Source organism: Pseudorca crassidens, chromosome 1, assembly GCF_039906515.1.
Source record: "Pseudorca crassidens isolate mPseCra1 chromosome 1, mPseCra1.hap1, whole genome shotgun sequence".
Taxonomy (NCBI): Eukaryota; Metazoa; Chordata; class Mammalia; order Artiodactyla; family Delphinidae; genus Pseudorca; species Pseudorca crassidens.
Genome location: NC_090296.1, coordinates 105,098,691 through 105,120,958, shown reverse-complemented (window position 1 = coordinate 105,120,958; position 22,268 = coordinate 105,098,691). Strand labels below are relative to the sequence as shown.

Below are 22,268 nucleotides of genomic sequence, written 5' to 3'. Positions count from 1 at the left end.
ACAAATCACCCAGACAGAAAATCAATAAGGAAACACAGGCCTTAAACAACACATTAGATTAGATGAACCTAATAGATACATATAAAACATCCCATCCAAAAGCAGCGAATACACATCCTTTTCAAGTGCACATGGAACATTCTCAGGATAGATCACATGCTAGGCCACAAAACAAGTTTTAATAAATTTTAAGACTGAAGTCATACCAAGCCTGTTCTCTGACCACAACACTATGAGACTTATAAATCAACTATTAAAAGAAACCAAAACACATGGAGGCTAAACAATATGCTACTGAACAACCAATGAGTCACTGAAGAAATCAAAAAGGAAATAAAAAAATACATGGAGACAGAAACAAAAACACAGTGATCCAGAATCTATGGGATGCAGCAAAGCAGTTCCCAGAGGGAAGTTTATAGTGATACAAGCTGACATCAGGAAACAAGAAAATCCTCAAAAACCCTAACCTTACACCCAAATGAATCAGAAAGAACAAACAAAACCTACAGTTAGTAGAAGGAAAGATCAGAGCAGAAATGAATGACATAGACACGAAAGAATGAAAAAGAGAGAAAACAAGAAACAATCAAAGAAATTAAGAGCTTTGAGAAAATAAACAGAATCGATAAAGTTTTAGCCAGACACATTAAGAAGAAAAAGAGAGTGGGCCCAAATAGGTAAAATCAGAAATGAAGTTACAGTTGACACCACAGAAATACAAAGGATCATAGGAGATTACTCTGAATAATGACACACCAATAAAATGGACGACCTAGAAGAAGTGGACTAATTCCTAGAAATATACAGTCTCCCAAGACTGAATGAGGAAGAAATACAAAATATGAACAGACCCCAATTAACACTAATTAGATCAGTAATAAAAAAATACTCCCAACAAACAGAAGTCCAAGACCAGATGGCTTCACAAATGAATTATGCCAAACATTTAAAGAAGACTTAATTCTTATCCTTCTCAAACTATTCCAAAAAACTGAAGAGAAGGGGATGCTTCCAAAGTCATTCTTTGAGGCCATCATCACCCTAATACCAAAATCAGATAAAGATACCACAAAAATAAGAAAATTACAGACCAATAACACTGGTGAACATAGATGCAAAAATCCTCAACAATATTAGCAAACTGAATTGAACAATACATTAAAAGGATCATACACCATGATCAAATGGGATTTATCCCAGGGAGGCAAGAACAGTTCAATATCTGCAAATCAATGTCATACATCACATTAATAGGATGAAAGAAAAAAATCACATGATCATGTCAATAGACACAGACAAAGCATCTGACAAAATTCAACATCCATTCATGATAAAGACTCTTAACAAATCAGGTTTAGAAGAAATTTACCTCAATGAAAAACAGACCATATATGACAAGCCCACAGCTAAAATCATACTCAATGGTGAAATGTTGAAAGCTTTTCCTCTAAGGTCAGGAACAAGGCAAGTGCCCACTCTCACCACTCCTACTTAACATAGTACTAGAATTCTAGCCAGAGAAATCAAGCAAGAAAAATAAACAGTATCAGAACTGGAAAAGAAGGAGTAAAATTGCGTCTATTTGCAGTTGATATGATTTTATATATAGAAAAGTCTTATAGACTCCACCAAAAAACTGTTAGATCTCATCAACAAATTCAGTAAAGTTGTAGGATACAAAATTAACATTAAAAAATTAGTAGTTTCTATACACTAACAACAAATTATCTGAAAAAGAAAGAAAACAATCCCATTTAGAATTACATCAAGAATAAAATACTTAGAAATAATTTAACCAAGGATGTGAAAGATCTATACACTGAAAACTGTAAGAAATTGATGAAAGAAATCAGATAAGGCACAAATAAGTTGAAAGGTATCCTGTGTTCATGGATTGGAAGAATTAATATTTTTTAAATGTCAGTACTACCAAAGCCACCTATAGATTCAATGCAATCCCCATCAAGATTCTGAAGAAATTTTAAACAGAATTAGGAAAAAAAATCCTGAATTTATATGGAATCACAAAAGACCCCAATAGCCAAAGTAATCCTGAGACAGAACAAAGCAAGAGGCATCACACTTGCCAATTTCAAGCTACATTATAAAGCTGTAGTAATCAAAATTTGTATGGTACTAGCATAAAATCAGAAACATAGACCACTGGAACAGAATCAAGAGCCCAGAAACAAACCCCAGCATGTACAGTCAACTAATATTTGACAAAGGAGCCAAGAATACTCAGTGGGGAAAGGACAGTCTCTTCAGTAAATGGTGCTGGGAAAATTTGATATTCACATGTAAAAAGAATGAAACTAGTCCTATATTACATCACTCACAAAAATGAACTGAAAATGGAATAGGAACTTATATGTAAGACTAGAAACCATAAAACTCCTAGAAGAAAACACAGGATAAAGCACCTTGACATTGGTCTTGGTAATGACCTTTTTGGATGTGATACCTAAATCAGAACTTACAAAATGAAAAATAAACAGGTGGGACTATGTCAAAGTAAAAAGCTTCTGCACAGCAAAAAAAAATGATCAACAAAATGAAAAGGCAACCTACAGAATGGGAAAAATACTGTAAACCATATATCTGAAGAGGTTAATATTCAAAACATATAAAGAATTCATACAATTCAACATACAAAAAAGCAAATTATCCAATTTAAAAAATGAGCAAAGGACATGAATATACAATTTTCCAAAGATTTACAAATGGCCAACAGGTGCATAAAAAGGTGCTCAACATCTCTAATCATTTAGGAAATGCAAAATAAAACCACAATGAGGGGGCTTCCCTGGTGGCACAGTGGTTAAGAATCCGCCTGCCAATTCAGGGGACACGGGTTTGAGCCCTGGTTCGGGAAGATCCCACGTGCTACGGAGCAACTAAGCCCATGCACCACAACTACTGAGCCTGCAAGCCACAACTACTGAGCTCATGTGCCACAACTACTGAAGCCTGTGCACCTAGAGCCTGTGCTCTGCAACAAGAGAAGCCACCTCAATGAGAAGCCCACGCACTGCAATGAAGAGTAGCCCCCACTCGCCGCAACTGGAGAGAGCCCACGCACAGCAACGGAGAACCAATGCAGGCAAAAATTTTAAAAAAATAAATAGGTTTAAAAAAAAAAAAACCCCAATGAGGTATCACCTCATGACTGTTTGAATGGCTATCATAAAAAACACAGAACAAGAGATAACACATGATGGTGATGATATGGAGGAAAAGGAACTCTTGTGCACTGTTGATAAGATTGTACATTATATTCCAATCACTATGGAAAACAGTTTAGAGGTTCCTCAGAAATTAAAAATATAACTACCATATATCCAGCAATTCCACCACTGAGAATATATCCAAAGGAAACAAAAATACTTTGTCAAATAAATATCTGCACCCCAATGTTCACAGCAGCAGCATTTGCAATAGCCAAGACATAGAAACAACCTAAGTGTCCAGTGACAGATGAATGGATAAATAAGTTGTGGGATATATACACAATGGAATATTGTTTAGCTATGAAAAAGAAGGAAATCCTGCCATTAACATCATGGATGGGCTTTTGAAGGCATTATCTAAGTGAAATAAGTCAGAGAAAGTCAAATACTGTATGATCTCACTTATGTGTAGAATCTAAAACAACAAAAACAAAAAAATAAACTCACAGAAAAAGAGATAAGATTTGTGGTAACCAGAGGCAGAGGGTGGTGGGAGGGTGGGATTGGATGACGGTGGTCGAAATGTATAAACTTCCTGCTATAAGACAAAAAGTACTAGGTATATAATATACAACTTGATGACTAGAGTTAACACTGCTCTATGGTATATTTAAAAGTTAAGAGAGTAGATCCTAAGAGTTCTCATCATCAGAAAAAAACCATTTTTTTCTTTTTCTTTTTGTATACATATGAGATGATGGATATTAACTAAACATTATGGTAATCATTTCACAAAATATGTAAGTCAAATCATCATGTTATACATCTTAAACTTATAGAATGTTGTATGTCAATTGTATCTCAATAAAACTGGAAAAAGGATATCAAGATGGCAAATAAGCACATGAATATGCTCAACATCACTAGTCATTAGGGAAATACAAATTAAAATCATAATATGAAATACCACTAGGCACTTATTAGAACAGCTAAAATATAAAAAACCGACCACAGTAAGTGTTGGTGAAGGTATGGAACAGCTGCAGCTTTTATACAGTGCTGTTGAGAATGTAAATTGGTAAAACCATTTTAGAAAACAGTTTGGCAGCTGAACGTACATGTAAAATACAACCCAGATAATTGACTCCTAGGTGTTTACTCAGGAGAAATGAAAACACATGTCCACACAAAGACTTACACGTGAATGTTCATGTGGGCTTTACTTGTAATAGCCAAAAAGTGGAAACAACCCTAATGTCCATCAACAGGTGGTATAATTTGGTAGATTTACACCATGTGTAAAATTATTAAAAGTGAACTACTGTCACATGCAGTAACGTGGATGAATCTCAAAATATTTTACTGAGTGAAAGAAGTTACACTTTTAAAAAATATGAAATTCTAGAAAATATAAATGAGTTATCTGAAGATAGGGATTGGGAGAAAGGCATGATTATAAAGGGTCACAAGGAAACTTTTGGGAGTGATAGATATATTTATTATCTCTATTGTGGTGATTTATCATAGGTACACACATAGTCACAAATCATCAAATTTTACACACTTTAAATATGGGCACGTTTATTATATGTCAATTATACCACAATAAATGTGATAAAATAGAAATAAAAATACATACACTTAAAGATAGGCAAATAAAAAATTGTGAGACAGCTAAAGTATCATTTTGAGGAAAATTTTAGTTTTAAATGCTGTATTGGAAAAGAAGGTTGAAATATCAATGATCTAAGTCTTCAATTTAAGAAACTGAAAAGATTGCAAATTAAAAAGCAAAGCAGGGCTTCCCGGGTGGTGCAGTGGTTGGGAATCTGCCTTCCAGTGCAGGGGACACAGGTTTGAGCCCTGGTCTGGAAGATCCCACATGCCGTGGAGCAACTAAGCCCATGAGCCACAACTACTGAGCCTGTGTTCTAGAGCCCACAAGCCACAACTACTGAGCCCACGCACTGCATCTACTGAAGCCCATGCACCCTTGAGCCCGTGCTCCGCAATGAGAAGCCACTGCAATGAGAAGCACGCACACCGCAACGAAGAGTAGCCCCCGCTCGCTGCAACTAAAGAAAGCTCATGCGCAGCAACGAAGACCCAACACAACCAAAAATAATATATAACAATAAATAAATTTATTTAAAAATATGAATATCAATAAATATATTTAAAAAAGCAAAGTAGACAAAATTGTATAAGGAGAATTCAGTGAAAATAGAAAAGAGACAATAGAAAAAATTTTTAAAAAGTTGAAAAGATTAACTGATAACTGGTTAGCAAGACTGATCAAGAAAAAAAAACCTGACAACATGGATCAATCTCAACATTATTGTGTAGTGAAGGAAGCCAGTCCCAAAGGAGTACATTCTATGCAGTTCCATTTACATGAAAGTCAAGAACACAAATATCAGAACATCCTCCACTTAGGAGGATGGAGTACTTAAAAAGAGAATATAAGGGAACTTTCTGGGGGTGATGAAAATATTCTATCTATTGACTGAAGTGGTGGTTACACAGATGTATGAGCCCAAACTCACTAAATTATAGATGTACTGGGTTGGCCAAAAAGTTCATTCGTTTTTTTCCGTAGGATGGCTCTAATAACACTTAGTTGTCTTTAACTTCATACAAAACAATTTTGTTAGATTGTGACAGCTGTCATATCAGCGTGCATTTAAAAAAACACATCAAAATTGGTGAATTTTTTTTTTTTTTTTTCAGTATGCGGGCCTCTCACTGTTGTGGCCTCTCCCGTTGCAGAGCACAGGCTCCGGACGCACAGGCCCAGCAGCCATGGCTCACGGGCCCAGCCGCTCCACGGCATGTGGGATCTTCCTGGACCGGGGCACGAACCTGTGTCCCCTGCATCGGCAGGCGTGGACTCTCAACCACTGCGCCACCAGGGAAGCCCCTGCATCATTCTGTATAAGAGACTTGAGCACCCGTGGACACTGAGAGACGACTGTACTTCCAGATGCATGTCTGATCATGGCATCATCTCCTGTCATCTTTTTCAAAATAACAGTGCAGTGGCTTTACACTGCCCTTTGGATAAAATCCATAATACTTAACATGGCCTGAAGGCCTAGATGGTTTGGCCTCTCCCTGTGTTTGAAGCCTCCCTTTGCAACATCCCCTTCATATCCATCCCTGCCTTTCATTACCCTGTCTTCTTTCTTGCTGCAGAGCCATTTTTTTACATGCTATTCCTTCTGCCCACAATCTCTCCCCTGATATATAACTCCTGTATGTTTTTCAGATCTTAGCTTAGGATTACATTTTTTAAAATTCATTCACTGATCTGGTTACCTGCTCAAAGCACCATGTACCCTCCTTCATGGCATTCATCACAGTTGCACCTTAATTTTGCTTGATGTTTTGTCTAAATAACATCTAACTTCTCCACTGTAAGGTGCATGACTACAAGGACCATACTTATTTTTTATCACCTTTATATCTCCAGCCTCTAGTAAAGATCTGACAGGTACATAGCAGGTCCTCATAAATATTTATAAATGAATTAATGAAGAATTAGAAATTATCTGTTCCTAAATGAAGTAACATGTAGTTGGTGACATATTTTAAATGAACTTCAAGCAACCATCTAATCAAATGCGCAGTTAAACCATCACAGGGTTGTCTTTCATCATTCCTCCCTTCAGTGTGTTTCAGAGGCAATTATTATGTTCCAGGCACTCAGGCATAGGAGTGAAAGAGACAGGGTTCCTGCACTAATGCAGCATCTGGTTTAAGTTGACTGACTTTTCAAAAGTTACTCTAAACCAGTTTACTTGTTTCCTAAGCTCTGTGCAGAATGAGTTTATCATTATTTTTAAAATAAATCTTTAACTTTCTGATGACTGTGAGACAATATTGTTCTATTTTATGGAAACCTTACTATTTCTTACACATATAAACCTGAATAATTTTACTTGCCTACCTAACTATAATAATATGTCTAATCAGAAAGAGAATCAAGGTACAAAGAATTAAAATGGAAAAAAATATAACTACTCACAAAAGAAAAACTTATATACAGATTAGACTCCAAGGAAAATCTTACTGCGTATCTTGAAAACACCCCTCAAAGTTAGAAACAAGGCAAAATAATTTAAAAATCAAAAACTTAAGACACATACACATATTTTTTCAGAAATCTGAAACAATATACATGTAACAAGTACATTTAAGAACTCTGATCTCAAAATGTCTACTTGATAGTAAATACTTAAGAAACATATACAACAAAATGTCATCCCACTATGTTTAAATCGATCACCAAAATGCAGACCTAGGGTCAGAAGTTTGTCTTGAACACATCTAAGTTGTTTTTATAGTGTTGATGGTTTTGAACTGAGATGTTCACATACCAAGTCCTGATTACTTGAATTTGCAAAATGGCTGGCTAGAATAGGACAGTCATCTGTTGTCATGGAAATAAGTTTTTCTTTCTACTTCTCTAATGTATGTGCTAAAATAGAGCTCAAATCTGAAACCAGAATTAGCAAATACTGACATTTACATGATTATTACATTTTATTTTCTTCAAAATCCCTTTAGAATACACCAAAATTAGAAATAGTACTCCAATAACATAATTACTGGCAAGTCTGTAAAGCTGACTTCCTAACTTGTTCATTAAATACATTCTATTAATAATTCCCAGTCATCATACTATGGATGGCTCTTGAATGTTAACACAGTCTGATCATACAGCATAAACTATCACACAGACAATATCTTAAAACTCTGGGCTTCCCTGGTGGCACGGTGGTTGACAGTCCGCCTGCCGATGCAGGGGACACAGGTTCGTGCCCCAGCCTGGGAGGATCCCACATGCCGCGGACAGGCTGGGCCCGTGAGCCATGGCCGCTGAGCCTGCACATCCGGAGTCTGTGCTCCGCAACGGGAGAGGCCACAACAGTGAGAGGCCCGCGTACCGCAAAAAAAAAAAGAAAAAGAAAAAGAAAAAAAAAACTCTGTAATCACTGTAATATATTTGCCTCTGTTAAAAATATTGTACTTACCAAGATTGATTTAGTTCTATGTCCTGTTAAGTGTTACTAATTTAATCCAAAATGTATCATCTGTGCATGTAAGGAGGGTGACACCTAAATCCATCATCCAAGGCACTGTTAAATAACTAAGTATTGTCCTAATGGAGTGTCACTTTCAGGTTGACACAAACCCAAAAACTAATAGCCAGTATTTATAGAGTGTACAAAAGGCTTTCACACCCATTGATATTTGAGTCTTCATTTATTCAACAGATATTTCAGGAACTGAGTGTTAATTCTACACCAATCACTGGCTAGATGCTAGAGACACAATGGTGATCCTTATAATAACTCCATAACAGTGGTTAACAAAATGTCATCTCAGAATCACTAGCATCAGCATCAGCTGGTAACTTGTTAAACCCGCATATTTGGACTTTCCAAGATGGTGGAGGAGTAGGAGGACGTGGAGTTCATCTCTCCCCACAAAGGCATCAAGAATACATTTAGAAATAGAAAAATTCTCATAGAGCACCTGCTGAACCCTAGCAGAGGACCTCAGACACCTAAAAGGACAAGAAAGATCCCTATATATAACTGGGTAGGACAAAAGAAAGAAGGAAAAAGGAAGAGGAGAGGAAGCAGGACGGGACGGTCTGTGCCACAGTCCTGTGCACCTCAGCCTGAGACAGGTTTCTGCTGGTGGCTGGAATGTGGGGTTTGGAGAGCAAACCTGGGGAGGGGACTGCTGTTGGGTGTGAGAAGACAGCCAGAGGGGACGGGAGTAAGGAGCTCCACAACCAGGAATGCTCGTGGAGGAAGCCTGGACCTCCACAGAGGCAAAGAACCATTGTTGAGTGATGCGCAAAGGGCGGGGCGGCCATTACAGCCTCTCCCGTCACGCACCAGCCCCTGCATCCATGGGCACTAAGGAGGGCTCCCGCTGGAGCTGGCTCTCATGGCTCTGCTATTGCCTCCTCCACCCCTTCCCTCAGCCTGGGGGCCCCACTCACCTGATCGCTGCCTGATGGGCTCACATGTTCCAATCCCTACCCCAGCACCCTCCCGCCTGGGGAGCCTGCTCACCCCGATCACCACCACGGTTCCTTCCTGCCTGATGGGCTCTTGTGCTCCGACAACCTCTGGAGCAGACTCTGGTGGGAGGAACACACAGAGGTGTGAAACCACAGCTGAACCCCAGGGGCCATGTGACTAAGGAAGAAGAGCTGAAATCTCTCCTCATGGCTGCGTGAACTGCGGAGTTACACCTCCGCTGATGGCTTCCTAAATTCAGTGCCTGCAAAACATCTGAAAGGACAAGTGCTCCAGCAGGTGGGTCGAGTCTGGCTTTAGCAGCTGTGGGCTTTGTGGGCACATACATGCAGAGGTTGGGCCAGGCCAGAGTCTCAGCTGCTTCCATAGCTCCACAGCAGGTCCAGGTGCACGACTACTGTAGTCCTGGGACCTGACTTCAGTCAAGCTGTGCCAGTGGCCTGGTGAAAACAACGTCTGAGAGTCACCAGAGCCAACTGCTGGCATACCCACAGTTAAGGTGGGACCAAGATCAGTGCCAACAACAGTGTACTTTGTGAGCCCGCACAATGGGCGAAAGGGGACAGAACAGAGCACATTCACGGTGAACAGCTCCAGAGGAGGAATACTCAGTGGCTTATCTCCCAGTGGGAGTGCTCCATTCCCACCTACCTCACACCACAGTACAGAAACACAGCTAAGAAACAGATCTGGGGCCTCTACTCTAACAACCAGGGAGCAGACTCCACCCCTGACAGGACACTGACAACCACAGAGCAAAGGGAGGCCCCACTCAATATCCAGGGCAGGCTCTGGTCACCACAACACCAGTCAAACCTCCTATCAAGGGGATAATGGCACAAGCCTCTGGACAAACCTCACCCACTAGGTGAGACAGACACCAGAAGCAAGAGGAACTACAATCCTGCAGCCTGCAGAAAGGAGACCACACATACAGTAAGTTAGACAAATTGAAAAGACAAAGAAATATGTTGCAGATGAAGGAGGAAGACAGAAACCTACAAGAACAATTAAATAAAGAGGAGACAGGCAATCTACCTAAAGAAAAATTCAGAGTAATGATAGTAAACATGATCCAAGATCTTGGAAAAAGAATGGAGGCACAGATAGGGAAGATACAAGAAATGTTTAACAAAGACCTAGAAGAACTAAAGAACAAAAAACCAGAGATGAACAGTACAATAATTGAAATGAAAATAGACTAGAAGGAATCAATAGCAGAATAACTGAGGCAGAAGAACAAATAAGTGACCTGGAAGACAGAATGGTAGAAATCTCTGCTGCAGAACAGAATAAAGAAAACGAATGAAAAGAAATGAGGACAGTCTCAGAGACCTCTGGGACAACATTAAATGCACCAACATTCTAATTATAGGGGTCCCAGAGGAAGAAGAAAAAGAGAAAGGGCCTGAGAAAATATTTGAAGAGATTATAGTGGAAAACTTCCCTAACATGGGAAAGGAAATAGTCACCCAAGTCCAGGAAATGCAGAGAGTCCCATACAGGATAAATCCAAGGAGGAACACACTGAGACACAAATTAATCAAGCTAACAAAAATTAAATACAAAGAAAAAATATTAAAAGAAACAAGGGAAAAGGAACAAATAACATACAAGGTAATCCCCATAAGGTTATCAGCTGATTTTTCAGCAGAAACTCTGCAGGCCAGAAGGGAGTGGCAGGATATACTTAAAGTGATGAAAGAGAAAAACCTACAACCAAGAATACACTATTAGGTGGGGCTGAAATGAGAACCCAGCAAGGTTCTCATTCAGATTCAACAGAGAAATCAAAAGCTTTACAGACAAGCAAAAGCTAAGAGAATTCAGTACCACCAAACCAGCTTTACAACAAATGAACTTCTAAACTCCTAAAGGAACTTCTCTAGGCGGGGGATGGATGGGGGAAGAGGTCACAACTAGAAACAAGAAAATCAAAAATGCGAAAGCTCACTGGTAAAGCCAAACATACAGTAAAGGCAGGAAATCATCCATACACAAATATGATATCAAATCCAGCAACCGTGAGAAAAGTACAAATGCAGAAAATGGGAATAGCATTTGAAATTAAGAGACCAGCAACTTAAAACAACCTTGTATATATAAAGACTGCTTTATCAAAGCCTCATAGGACGTGCAAACCTGAAAATTACAATAGATAAACACACAAAAAAGAAAAAGCAACCCAACACAACACTAAAGATGGTCATCAAACCACAAAAGAAAACAACAAAGGAGTAAGGGAAGAAAAAAGACCCACAAAAACGAACCCATGACAATTAAGAAAATGGCAATAGGAACATACATATTGATAATTACCTAAAGTGTAAATAGATTAAATGCTCCAACCAAAACACACAGACTGCGTGAATGGATACAAAAACAAGACCCATATCTATGCTGTCTACAAGAGACCCACCTCAGACCTAGGGATACTTACAGACTGAAAGTGAGGGGATGGAAAAAGATACTCCATGCGAATGGAAATCAAAACAAAGCTGCAACAGCAATACTTATATGTGACAAAATAGACCTTATAACTGTTACAAGACAAGGAAGGATGTTACATAATGATCAAGGGATCAATCCAAGATGAATTTACAATTGCATATTTAAGTACACAATTGTAAATATATATGCAACCAACATAGGAGCACCTCAATATGTAAGGCAAATGCTTACAGCCATAAAAGGAGAAATTGATAGTAACACAACCATAGAGGGGGACTTTAACACCTCTCTTACACAATGGACAGATCACTGAGACAGAAAATTAATAAGTAAACAGAAGTATTAAATGACACATTAGACCAGATAGACTTAACTGATATTTATAGGACATCCCATCCAAAAGCAGCAGAATACACTTTCTTCTCAAATGCACACGGTACATTCTCCAGGACAGATCACATCTTGGGTCACAAATCAAGCCTTGGTAAATTTAAGAAAACTGAAATCATATCAAGCATCTTTTCCAACCACAAAGCTATGAGATTAGAAATAAATTACAGGCAAAAAACCCTGTAAAAAACACAAACACATGGAAGCTAAACAATATGTTACTAAATAACCAATGGATCACTAAAAAAATCAAAAAGGAAATTAAAAAAACACCTAGAGACAAATGACAACAAAAAGATGAGAATCCAAAACCTAAGGGATGCAGCAAAAGCATTTCTAAGAGGGAAGTTTATAGCAATACACTCCTACCTCAAGAAACAAGAAAAATCTCAAACAACCAAACCTTATGCCTAAAGCAACAAGAGAAAGAAGAATAAACAAAACCTAAAGTTAACAGAAGGAAAGAAAACATAAACATCAGAGCAGAAATAAATGAAATAGAGATGAAGAAAACAAATAGCAAAGATCAATGAAACTAAAAGTCGGTTCCTTTAGAAGATAAAATTGATAAACCTTTAGCCAGACCCATCAAGGAAAAAAAGGGAGAGGGCTCAAATCAATAAAATTAGATATGAAAACGGAGAAGTTACAATGGACACCACAGAAATACAAAGGATCGTAAGAGACTACTACAAGCAACTATATGCCAATAAAATGGACAACCTGGAAGAAATGGACAAATTCTTAGAAATGCACAACCTTCCAAGACTGAACCAGGAAGAAATAGAAAATATGAACAGACCAATCACAAGTACTGAAATTGAAACTGTGATTAAAAATCTTCCAACAAACAAAAGCCCAGGACCAGATGGCTTCACAGGCAAATTCTATCAAACGTTTAGAGAAGAGTTAACACCTAGCCTTCTGAAACTCTTCCAAAAAATTGCAGAGAAAGGAAACACCCTCAAGGTCATTCTATGAGGCAAGGGCACCGTCACCCTGACACCAAAACCAGACAAAGGTATCACAAAAAAAGAAAATTACAGGCAAATATCACTGATGAAAATAAATGCAAAAATCCTCAAACAAATACTAGCAAACTGAATCCAACAACACATTAAAAGGATCATACACCATGATCAAGTGGGATTTATCCCAGGGATGCAAGGATTTTGCAATAACAAAAATCAAACAATCTGATACATCACATCAACAAACTGAATAGGGACTTCCCTGGCAGTCCAGTGAAGACTAGTTAAGCAGGGTTAAGACTCCTTGCTCCCAACGCAGGGGGCTGGGTTCGATCCCTGGTCAGGGAATTAGATCCTGCATGCTGCAACTAAGTATCCTGCATGTCGCAACAGATGCCGCATACGGCAACAAAGATCCTGCATGCTGCAACTAAGACCCTGCGCAGCCAAATAAATAGATTAATATTAAAGAAAAAACAAATTGAAGAATAAAACCACATGATCATCTCAATAGATGCAGAAAAAGCTTTTGTCAAAATTCAACACCCAATTATGATAAAGAATCTCCAGAAAGCGGGCAGAGGGAACACACCTCAACATCATAAAGGCCATACATGACAAACCCACAGCAAACATCATTCTCAATGGTAAAAAACTGAAAGCAGTTCCTCTAGGATCAGGAACAAGACAAGGATGTTCACTCTCACTACTATAATTCAACATAGTTTTGGAAGTCCTAGCCGCGCAATCAGAGAAGAAAAAGGAATAGAAGGAATCCAAATTGGAAAAGAAGAAGTAAAACTGTCACTGTTTGCAGATGACATGATACTACACATAGAAAATGCTAAAGATGCTACCAGAAAACTACTAGAGCTCATCAATGCATCGGTAAAATTGCAGGATAGAAAATTAATACACAGGAATCTCTTGCATTCCTATACAATAACAATGAAAGATCAGAAACAGAAATCAAGGAAACAATCCCACTTACCATGGCATCAAAAAGAATAAAATACCTAGGAATAAACCTACCCAAGGAGACAAAAGACCTTTCCTTGAAAACTATGAGATGCTGATGAAAGAAATAAAAGATGACACAAACAGATGGAGAGATATACCATGTTGTTGGATTGGAAGAATCAACATTGTGAAAATGACTCTACTACCCAAAGCAATCTACAGATTTCATACAATCCCTACCAAGTTACCAATGGCATTTTTCAAAGAACTAGAACAAAATATTTTACAATTTTTATGGAAACACAAAAGACCACAAATAGCCAAAGCAATCTTGAGAAAGAAAAAAGGAGCTGGAGGAATCAGGCTCCCTGACTTGAGACTATACTACCAAGCCACAATAATCAAAACAGTATGGTACCGGCACAAAAACAGAAATACAGATCAATGGACCACGATAGAAAGTCCAGAGACAGACCCACACAGCTATGGTCACCCAATCTATGACAAAGAAGGCAAGAATATACAATGGAGTAAAGACAGTCTCTTCAGTAAGTGGTGCTGGTAAAATTGGACAGCTACATGTAAAAGAATGAAATTAGAACACTCCCTACCACCATACAGTAAAATAAACTCAAAATGGATTAAAGACATAAATGTAAGGCAGATACTATAAAAACTCCTAGAGGAAAACATAGGCAGAACACTCTCTGACATAAATCGTAGCAAGATCTTTTTCAATCCACCTCCAAGAGTAATGAAAATGAAAATAAAAATAAATAAACGGTACCTAGTTAAACTTAAAAGCTTTTGCACAGCAAAGGAAACCATAAACAAAAGACAACCCTCAGAATGGGAGAAAATATTTGCCAATGAGGCAATTGACAAGGGATTAATCTCCAAAATATACAAACAGCTCATGTAGCTCAATATCAAAAAACCAAACAACCCAATCAAAAAATGGGTGGAAGGGCTTCCCTGGTGGCGCAGTGGTTGGGAGTCCGCCTGCTGATGCAGGGGACACGGGTTCGTGCCCCGGTCTGGGAAGATCTCACATGCCGCAGAGTGGCTGGGCCCGTGAGCCATGGCCGCTGAGCCTGCGCATCTGGAGCCTGTGCTCCGCAACGGGAGAGGCCACAACAGTGAGAGGCCCGCGTACCACAAAAAGAAAAAAAAAAAAGGGTGGAAGATCTAAATGGACATTTCTCCAAAGAAGACATACAGATGGCCCAGAGGCACATGAAAAGATGCTCAACGTCACTAATTATTAGAGAAATGCAAGTCAAAACTACAGTGAGGTATCACCTCACACCAGTCAGAATGGCCATCATCAAAAAGTCTACAAACAATAAATGAGGAGAGGGTGTGGAGAAAAGGGAACCCTCCTGCACTGTTGGTAGGAATGTAAATTGATACAGACACTATGAAGAACAGTATGGAGGTTCCTTAAAAAACTAAAAATTCAGGTACTATATGATCCAGCAATCCCATTCCTGGGCACATATCTGGAGAAAACCATAATTTGAAAAGATACATGCACCCCAATGTTCACTGCAGCACTATTTACAATAACCAGGACATGGATGCAACCTAAATGTCCATCAACAGTGGAATGGATAAAGAAGACGTGGTGTGTATATATATATGTGTACACACACACACACACACGCACACACACACGATGGAATATTACTCAGCCATAAAAAAGAACAATATAGTGCCATTTGCAGCAACATGGATGGACCTAGAGATCGTCATAGTGAGTGAAGTAAGTCAAACAGAGAAAGACAAATACCACATGATATTGCTTATATGTGGAATCTAAGAAAAGGGTACAAATGAACTTATCTACAATACAGAAATAGAGTCACAGATCTAGAAAACAAACATGGTTACCAGAGGGTAAAGGGGGGAGGGATAAACTGGAAGGTTGGAATTGACATACACACAGTACTGTATAGCACAGGGAACTCTACTCAATTCTCTGTAATGGCCTATATGGGAATAGAATCTAAAAAAGAATGGATATATATATATATATATATATATATATATAACTGATTCATTTCGCTGCAGAACAGAAACTAACACAACACTGTAAATCAACTACACTCCAATAAAAATTTAAAAAAAACAAAAAACAAAAAAACCTGCACATTCTCAAGTCTCACCCCAAATCTACTGAATAAGAAAATCTGTGGGTGGGACCCAGGAATCTATGTTTAAATAAACCCTCCAGGTGATTCTGATATATGCTCAAGTTTGAGAACCACTGCCCTGTAAAATAGCCCCTTGCATTATATATTAGAAAATTGAGGCTCAGAGAGGTATAGAACAGACTTGAGATTCAAAACAGACTTTTCCCCACCATTTATTTATTCCAAGAGATTAGAAAGGTGTCTGGCATATAAGATGGGCACACAATAAAGATCTGTTGGATGAAAAAATGAATGAATTCTCCAAAGAGTTGTGCTATCACCCAAGTATGGCACTAGTCCAAGCAATATAATTCTAACTTATTGGAAATGTACATATTGCTAATAAGGATATTTCTTCTGAAAAGAGGTGTGTTTACCGTGACATCAAGAATTATAATTTAAAAACTATCACTTTCGAGTCTTGCCTAAAAGAGAAAGTTACCAAAGGTGATCACTACCCAAATTATTCAGTTTTTCCATACCTTGTTATTTTGCTTTAGTTTACTTAACTCCAGTTTATACTTTTCTGCTTCTTCTAGAGCTCTATTCAAGCGAACTTCCATGGCACTTTGACTAGCGGCAGCTTGTTTTTGCAGTCTTCTTTTATTCTCTAATTCCTGTACAGTAAGAGAGATATGTAGAACATTTATAAACATATCATAAGTTCTTTCTATTATTCTGAAACGTTTTCCATTTCCATATTCCTTGCTTTCTCCTAAACTGTATACACACACACACGGCCAGAGACTGAACACTGAGTGACAGAGGTTTCAGGGCATTCTCACTCTGAACTGGTTTTAGGAAAATATATCCTTAAAGATGTAGTCACAAATTAGGCTTCCAAATTGCTTTTTGTTTGGAATTTTCTGCCTTTTTATTGATCCCAAGAGTCAGTATACATGTCTTCTACATTTACTTTATAAACAACATTTTATAATCATGGTTCTTCTCTTGGGAACCTCCTAAAACACCAATGTAAGACATAAATTCTCTCATAAATACTGTGTTTGTGTAAACCTGATGAAATATATCACTTAAAAAATATTTGTTAAATACAGAGCATTCTATTGTACATTAGCAATATAGGAAAATCCCAATTCTGAGCAAAAACAACAGATTCTATGGATATTTTCCATATCTTGGTGTGGGTTTAGACCTGCATTTCTGCAAATATTCTAGAGTTGCTGTTGCAGAGTCTACAGGCCACAAAGGAAGAAACATGAACATACAGGATAAGCTCCAAACTCCATCACAATCTGGTACCATAATCTCATCTCCTCCCACAAATGTTACCTTCAGCTACAAGAGCAGTACTTGCTTGGATCTCTCCCAAACAGCCATGATATTTCCTGCAACTATTCATCCTTCAAGACTCAGGGCTATACACTGGGGTTTTACCTTCTCCCAGAAGCCTTCCCTCACTGTCTTCCTCACTCTCCTCCCAGGTTGAATTAAGTACCCTTTCTTCAGAGCTTCTATAGCACCTTGATATACATATATCATAGAACCTGCTTGTGTGGAACCGAAACTATCCATTTACTTCATTTCCCCCACTATATTGTAAGCTCCTTAAGGATAGAACTACTTTAATTTCTATATTTCCAGCACTTCAGCAGCACATAAAAGGCACTAGTGACATGTTTACTGAACTGAATTTATTTTGTAATATTTAACTTACTCTTCTTTGCATGTCCTACAATGCCTGGTACAGAGCATTATACAAAGCAGACACTCTCAGTAAATATCATGGAATTGAAATGATGCAGTTAACAACGTAGTTGTCTGTTTTCTTCTTTTACAATTTTTTCTCCTGGCTGTATCACTATGTTTTATTTGAACACTGATCTCCCTGGCTCTCAGTAATTAAGGGGAAAACAAAACAAAACAAAACACATGCTGCTCTTTATGCAGGTTTCTACACAAATCAAACTGTGCCTGGATACCATCTGCTCTCACCAGCCTTCTTCACAGCTTTGTGGGTGGTAGCTACACTAAGAGCAGCCTGATTTCTCTCACTGTTCACACGGAAAAGGCAGAGACTCTCATTAGCTACCAAGGCACAATTCTTGCTGCCTCATTTCAGCCTCTTCTCATAAGAATATGGAAATGAATCTTTGCCCTTCTCTTTCCTGCTAGTGGCTCTGTAACCTACTTCATAGAAAAAAGAAAACCTTTCTTTACCACATGATGTTCCCCTACTGCTGAATCAATACTGCCCCACTTCTTGGGAAAAAGTGAAAAAGAAAAAGGATAGTCAGAAGAATAGTAAAGTAGGAAATAAAATTTTCCTATGCGAGAAAATCCATTAAGAAAGGGATAATCTTAACAAAAACTTGAAAACACTTCTGTTTTCAATCATACTTAAGTACTTTTTACAAAGTGCAGACAAGATACCAATATTGAGTAGTTTTAGGATGAAAACTCTCTCCTAAAGCAAATCTATTATTACCTCCCAAATTAAGAAGTTTACAGGTTGCTAGAGAAAATTTTTATGAAAAATCTCAAGTCTTGAATTTCACATTAGTTTTAAAAGAAAAAGCTGGACAGCTTAAAGAAAATCAAGTCTAAGTTTAAAACTCAAATACTAAGAGATCTAAGAAGAAATAATTTGTGATTCTCCCATAATTTTTAAAGCATTCATAAAGTACTGGGATAGTGCGAGAAAGAGGCATGCATCAGTAACAGTACAAAACAAATGTAGCAAATGCTTAAAGAGTAACAAAAACAACCATAGTATTTCTGATGAGGAGAAATCAGATGAGGACAAATAAATGATCAGATAAGGTTCTAGAAACAAGTGGCTGAGGTTCAAAAAGCAATAAACTTGGAATCAAAAAATCTGCCAGCTGTGGTAGATTCAGTTTCTACATCTGAAATTGGGAGTAGTAATATCTATGTCTAATAGGTTTTACTTATTCAACACATTTATCGAGCACTTACTACGTTGCCAGGTACTATTCTACATGATGGGCACATGACAATTAACCAAAGTTCTCCTCTAGTAAAGCTTGCACTCTAGAGGAAGAGACAGATGATAAACACATACATACATACACACTCGTATGTAACATCTGACAGTGATAAGGGCTATGAAGAAAAAGAAAGGGAATTCCCTGGCAGTCCAGTGGTTAGGACTCTGTGCTTCCACTGCTGGGCTTGGTTCGATCCCTAGTCAGGGAACTAAGATCCCACAAGCCGTGCAGTGAAGCACCACCAACCCCTCTAAAAAAAAGGAAGAAGGAAAAAAAAGAGGACAGAGCAACGGGGAGGGACATAATTATTTAAAATACAGTGGTTAGGGAAAGGCTTCCAAATGAGGGAATGATTCATGTATAGATCTGGAGGAACAAAGAAGACAAAGACCCTGAGGCTGGAATGCATTTAATATATTCAAAGATCACCTACATGGTCAGTGTGGCTTCAGCTCACTGACACAGGCAGTGTTAGGTCTCGAGATTGCAGAAACACCCAGGGTGACCTTAGGTGGACCTTGTAAACCCTGCCTCATAGTTTGGATTTTATTCTGAATGACATGGGAAGTCTTTGGAGGGTTTTTAGTCGATGTGTGTGTGTGTGTGTGTGTGTGTGTGTGTGTGTGTGTGTAATCCTAAGTTTTTTTAAGGATTGCAGTTAAGCCAACATGGGTTTCAACTATGTGGGTCCACTTACACGCAGAAATTTTTCAATAGTAAATACTACAGTAATACAGGATCCACAGTTGGTTGAATCTGCGGATGTGGAACCACAGGTACATAGGAACTGGGGATACAGAGGGCCGACTATATATGGGGATTTTAGATTGTTCAGAGGATCGGCGCCCCTAGACCCCAGGCTGCTCAAGGGTCAACTGTACTCTAGCTACTGTGGTATTGCTACTGAGTGTAGGAAATCTAGGAGGTCATTAGAATAGTATAAGTGAAACACAGTAGCTTGGGCTTGGGTGGGAGTAATGAGTTTTTGAGAAGTAGTTAATTCCATGTATTTTGAAAACAGAATTGGCAGGACTCATTGATGGATTGGATGATGGTGTGAGGAAAGAGAAGGATCAAGATGACTCTTGGATTTTGGCCTAAATAACTCAATGTTTTTCCTGAGAGGGAGAAAAGGAGAAGGTCTGCAGAGAGCAGGGAAGCAAGAGCTCCCTCTTTAGGACATAGGATGTTTAACATACCAAGTACTGATATCAAGTGGGAAGCAAGATGTTAATAAGAGTCTGGAGCTCAAAGAAAGATCCGAGCAAGAAGTAGAAATGTGAGAGTGAACAACATATAGATGGTACATAAAGCCATGGAAATGAATGAGTGCATCTCAGAATTGGATGTAGACAGCACAGAGCCAAGGACTGAGCCTTGGACACTTCAACATAGAAAGGTCAGGAAAACAAGAAAGAAAATTACAAGTGTGATGCTCCAGAAGCCAAATCAAGTGTTTCAAGGAGGGAGAAATCAACTATGTCAAATGTTGCTGAGCTATAAATTACTATGAGGAATAATAACTGACTAGAACTGGCAATGTGGCTTACTAGTGACCTTGTTAAGAATGGTTTCAGAAGCAGAGTAGAGATAGAAGCCTAACTGTTGTAGTTTCAAGAGAATGGCAAATGAGGAATAGAAAAATTGAGTAGAGACAACTATTTTAAGAAGCTTTGCTATAAAGGAGAGTAATGATACAGGGCAAGAGGTACATATGAGATCTATGGAGGTTTTAAAATATATATATTGGAGATCTATGGCATGTCTGTATGCTAATGCAAATAATTTCATAGATAGAGTAAATGTGATTTTTGCAAGAGAATGGAAAACAGGATAATTGTAGGAGCAAAGTCCTTGAGTAAGACAGACTATGGGATCCAGTGCACAGTGAGGTGATCAGCTTTAGACAGAAGAGATAGTAATCCATGGTAATGAGGGGGAAAGAAGAGTAGATGGGTACAAAGGCCAAGAGACTGATGTAAAATTTACTGTTTTCTTAGTAAAATAGGGAGAAGTTTTGAACTGAGAATGGTAATGTTGGAAGAGGTATTGGAAACATGAGGAGAAAAAATAACCTGTTTAATAATCAACTCTGAAAGTGGGAGAGGGGACTACCTTCTCAGAAAGTAGGAGAGGAAAATAGCATTACACTTGATATTTGTAAATAAGTTAAAGTAGGACCAATCCACTTGGTTGTGTATTTTTGTCCAGCCATATAGACAAGCAGTATGGGGGAAATTAGGTTGGGTTTTGCCACGCACTACACTGGCAGGGAAATTAAGAATATATTCAATGGATAATTAAGTTGTGTACCATGGAACCTAAGCTGGAAAAGAAGGAAATAAAGAATATGGGGGAAGGGGTAGAGCTATGTAATAAAATATATAAAAATGAGAATATACAACTCTTATATGTATATGATAGATATACAATATTAAACAAAGATAAGGTACATTCATATAATGATTTTGCAGGATAAATACAGGCAAAAATGAAAAAAGCTTTGTTTACAATATAAGGAAATGAAGAAGGTGAGAAAATGCTTTTGAAGAGTTTTTACTATGAAAGCAGAAAAGAACAAAGCAGCTTTAGGAAATGACACAGAGATCAATTTTATCTGGAGCAAGATAACAAGAGGGCAGACATTTTTTTTAAAAAGGTGAGTTACTGATGTTAATATGAGTGTTAATATGACAAATCCATGGTCAGAGAAACTTGTGGAGTGCACCAATAACTTTAATTTAACCAAAACAAAAGTGAGATTAAGTCTTCCGGCCATGAAGAAATAATAAACACGTAACACAAAAATGCACTGTAAACAACTAGAAAAAATGATTAAGATATGTTTAATAACTGTTTAGAAATACTGGAAAACAGTAGGGTTGTGATTCCTGAGAAAAGGGAAAATCAGAACAAGTCCTACAATCACCCCAGCATTCTTCTGGGAAGCAATATCCACACTGAGGCTACAGGGAAGAGAAAATACAAACAGAGCCCAGAGGTCCACTGAGTTGAGGAAACAGAACACAGCTGGAGGAGACAGGCAGCTGGGAATTTGTGTGAAGGTTCAAGTAAGGAGGAACTACACTAGGAGAGA

The 22,268-nt window shown here is 38.2% G+C and overlaps 1 protein-coding gene across 11 annotated transcripts in view; it reads right to left on the bottom strand.

Annotated features, from left to right (window-relative positions):
* The window catches only part of TEX9 (testis expressed 9), a 215,423-nt gene that overhangs the window by 8,699 nt on the left and 184,456 nt on the right, over window positions 1-22,268 (bottom strand). For 10 of the 11 annotated variants that reach the window (XM_067747685.1, XM_067747711.1, XM_067747695.1 and 7 more), the window contains one exon: window positions 16,682-16,816. The exons of the other annotated variant lie outside the window; for it this stretch is intronic. In XM_067747685.1, the coding sequence (XP_067603786.1) occupies window positions 16,682-16,816 (135 nt within the window). The remainder of the gene's footprint in view (window positions 1-16,681; window positions 16,817-22,268) is intronic. 11 annotated transcript variants of the gene reach the window in all.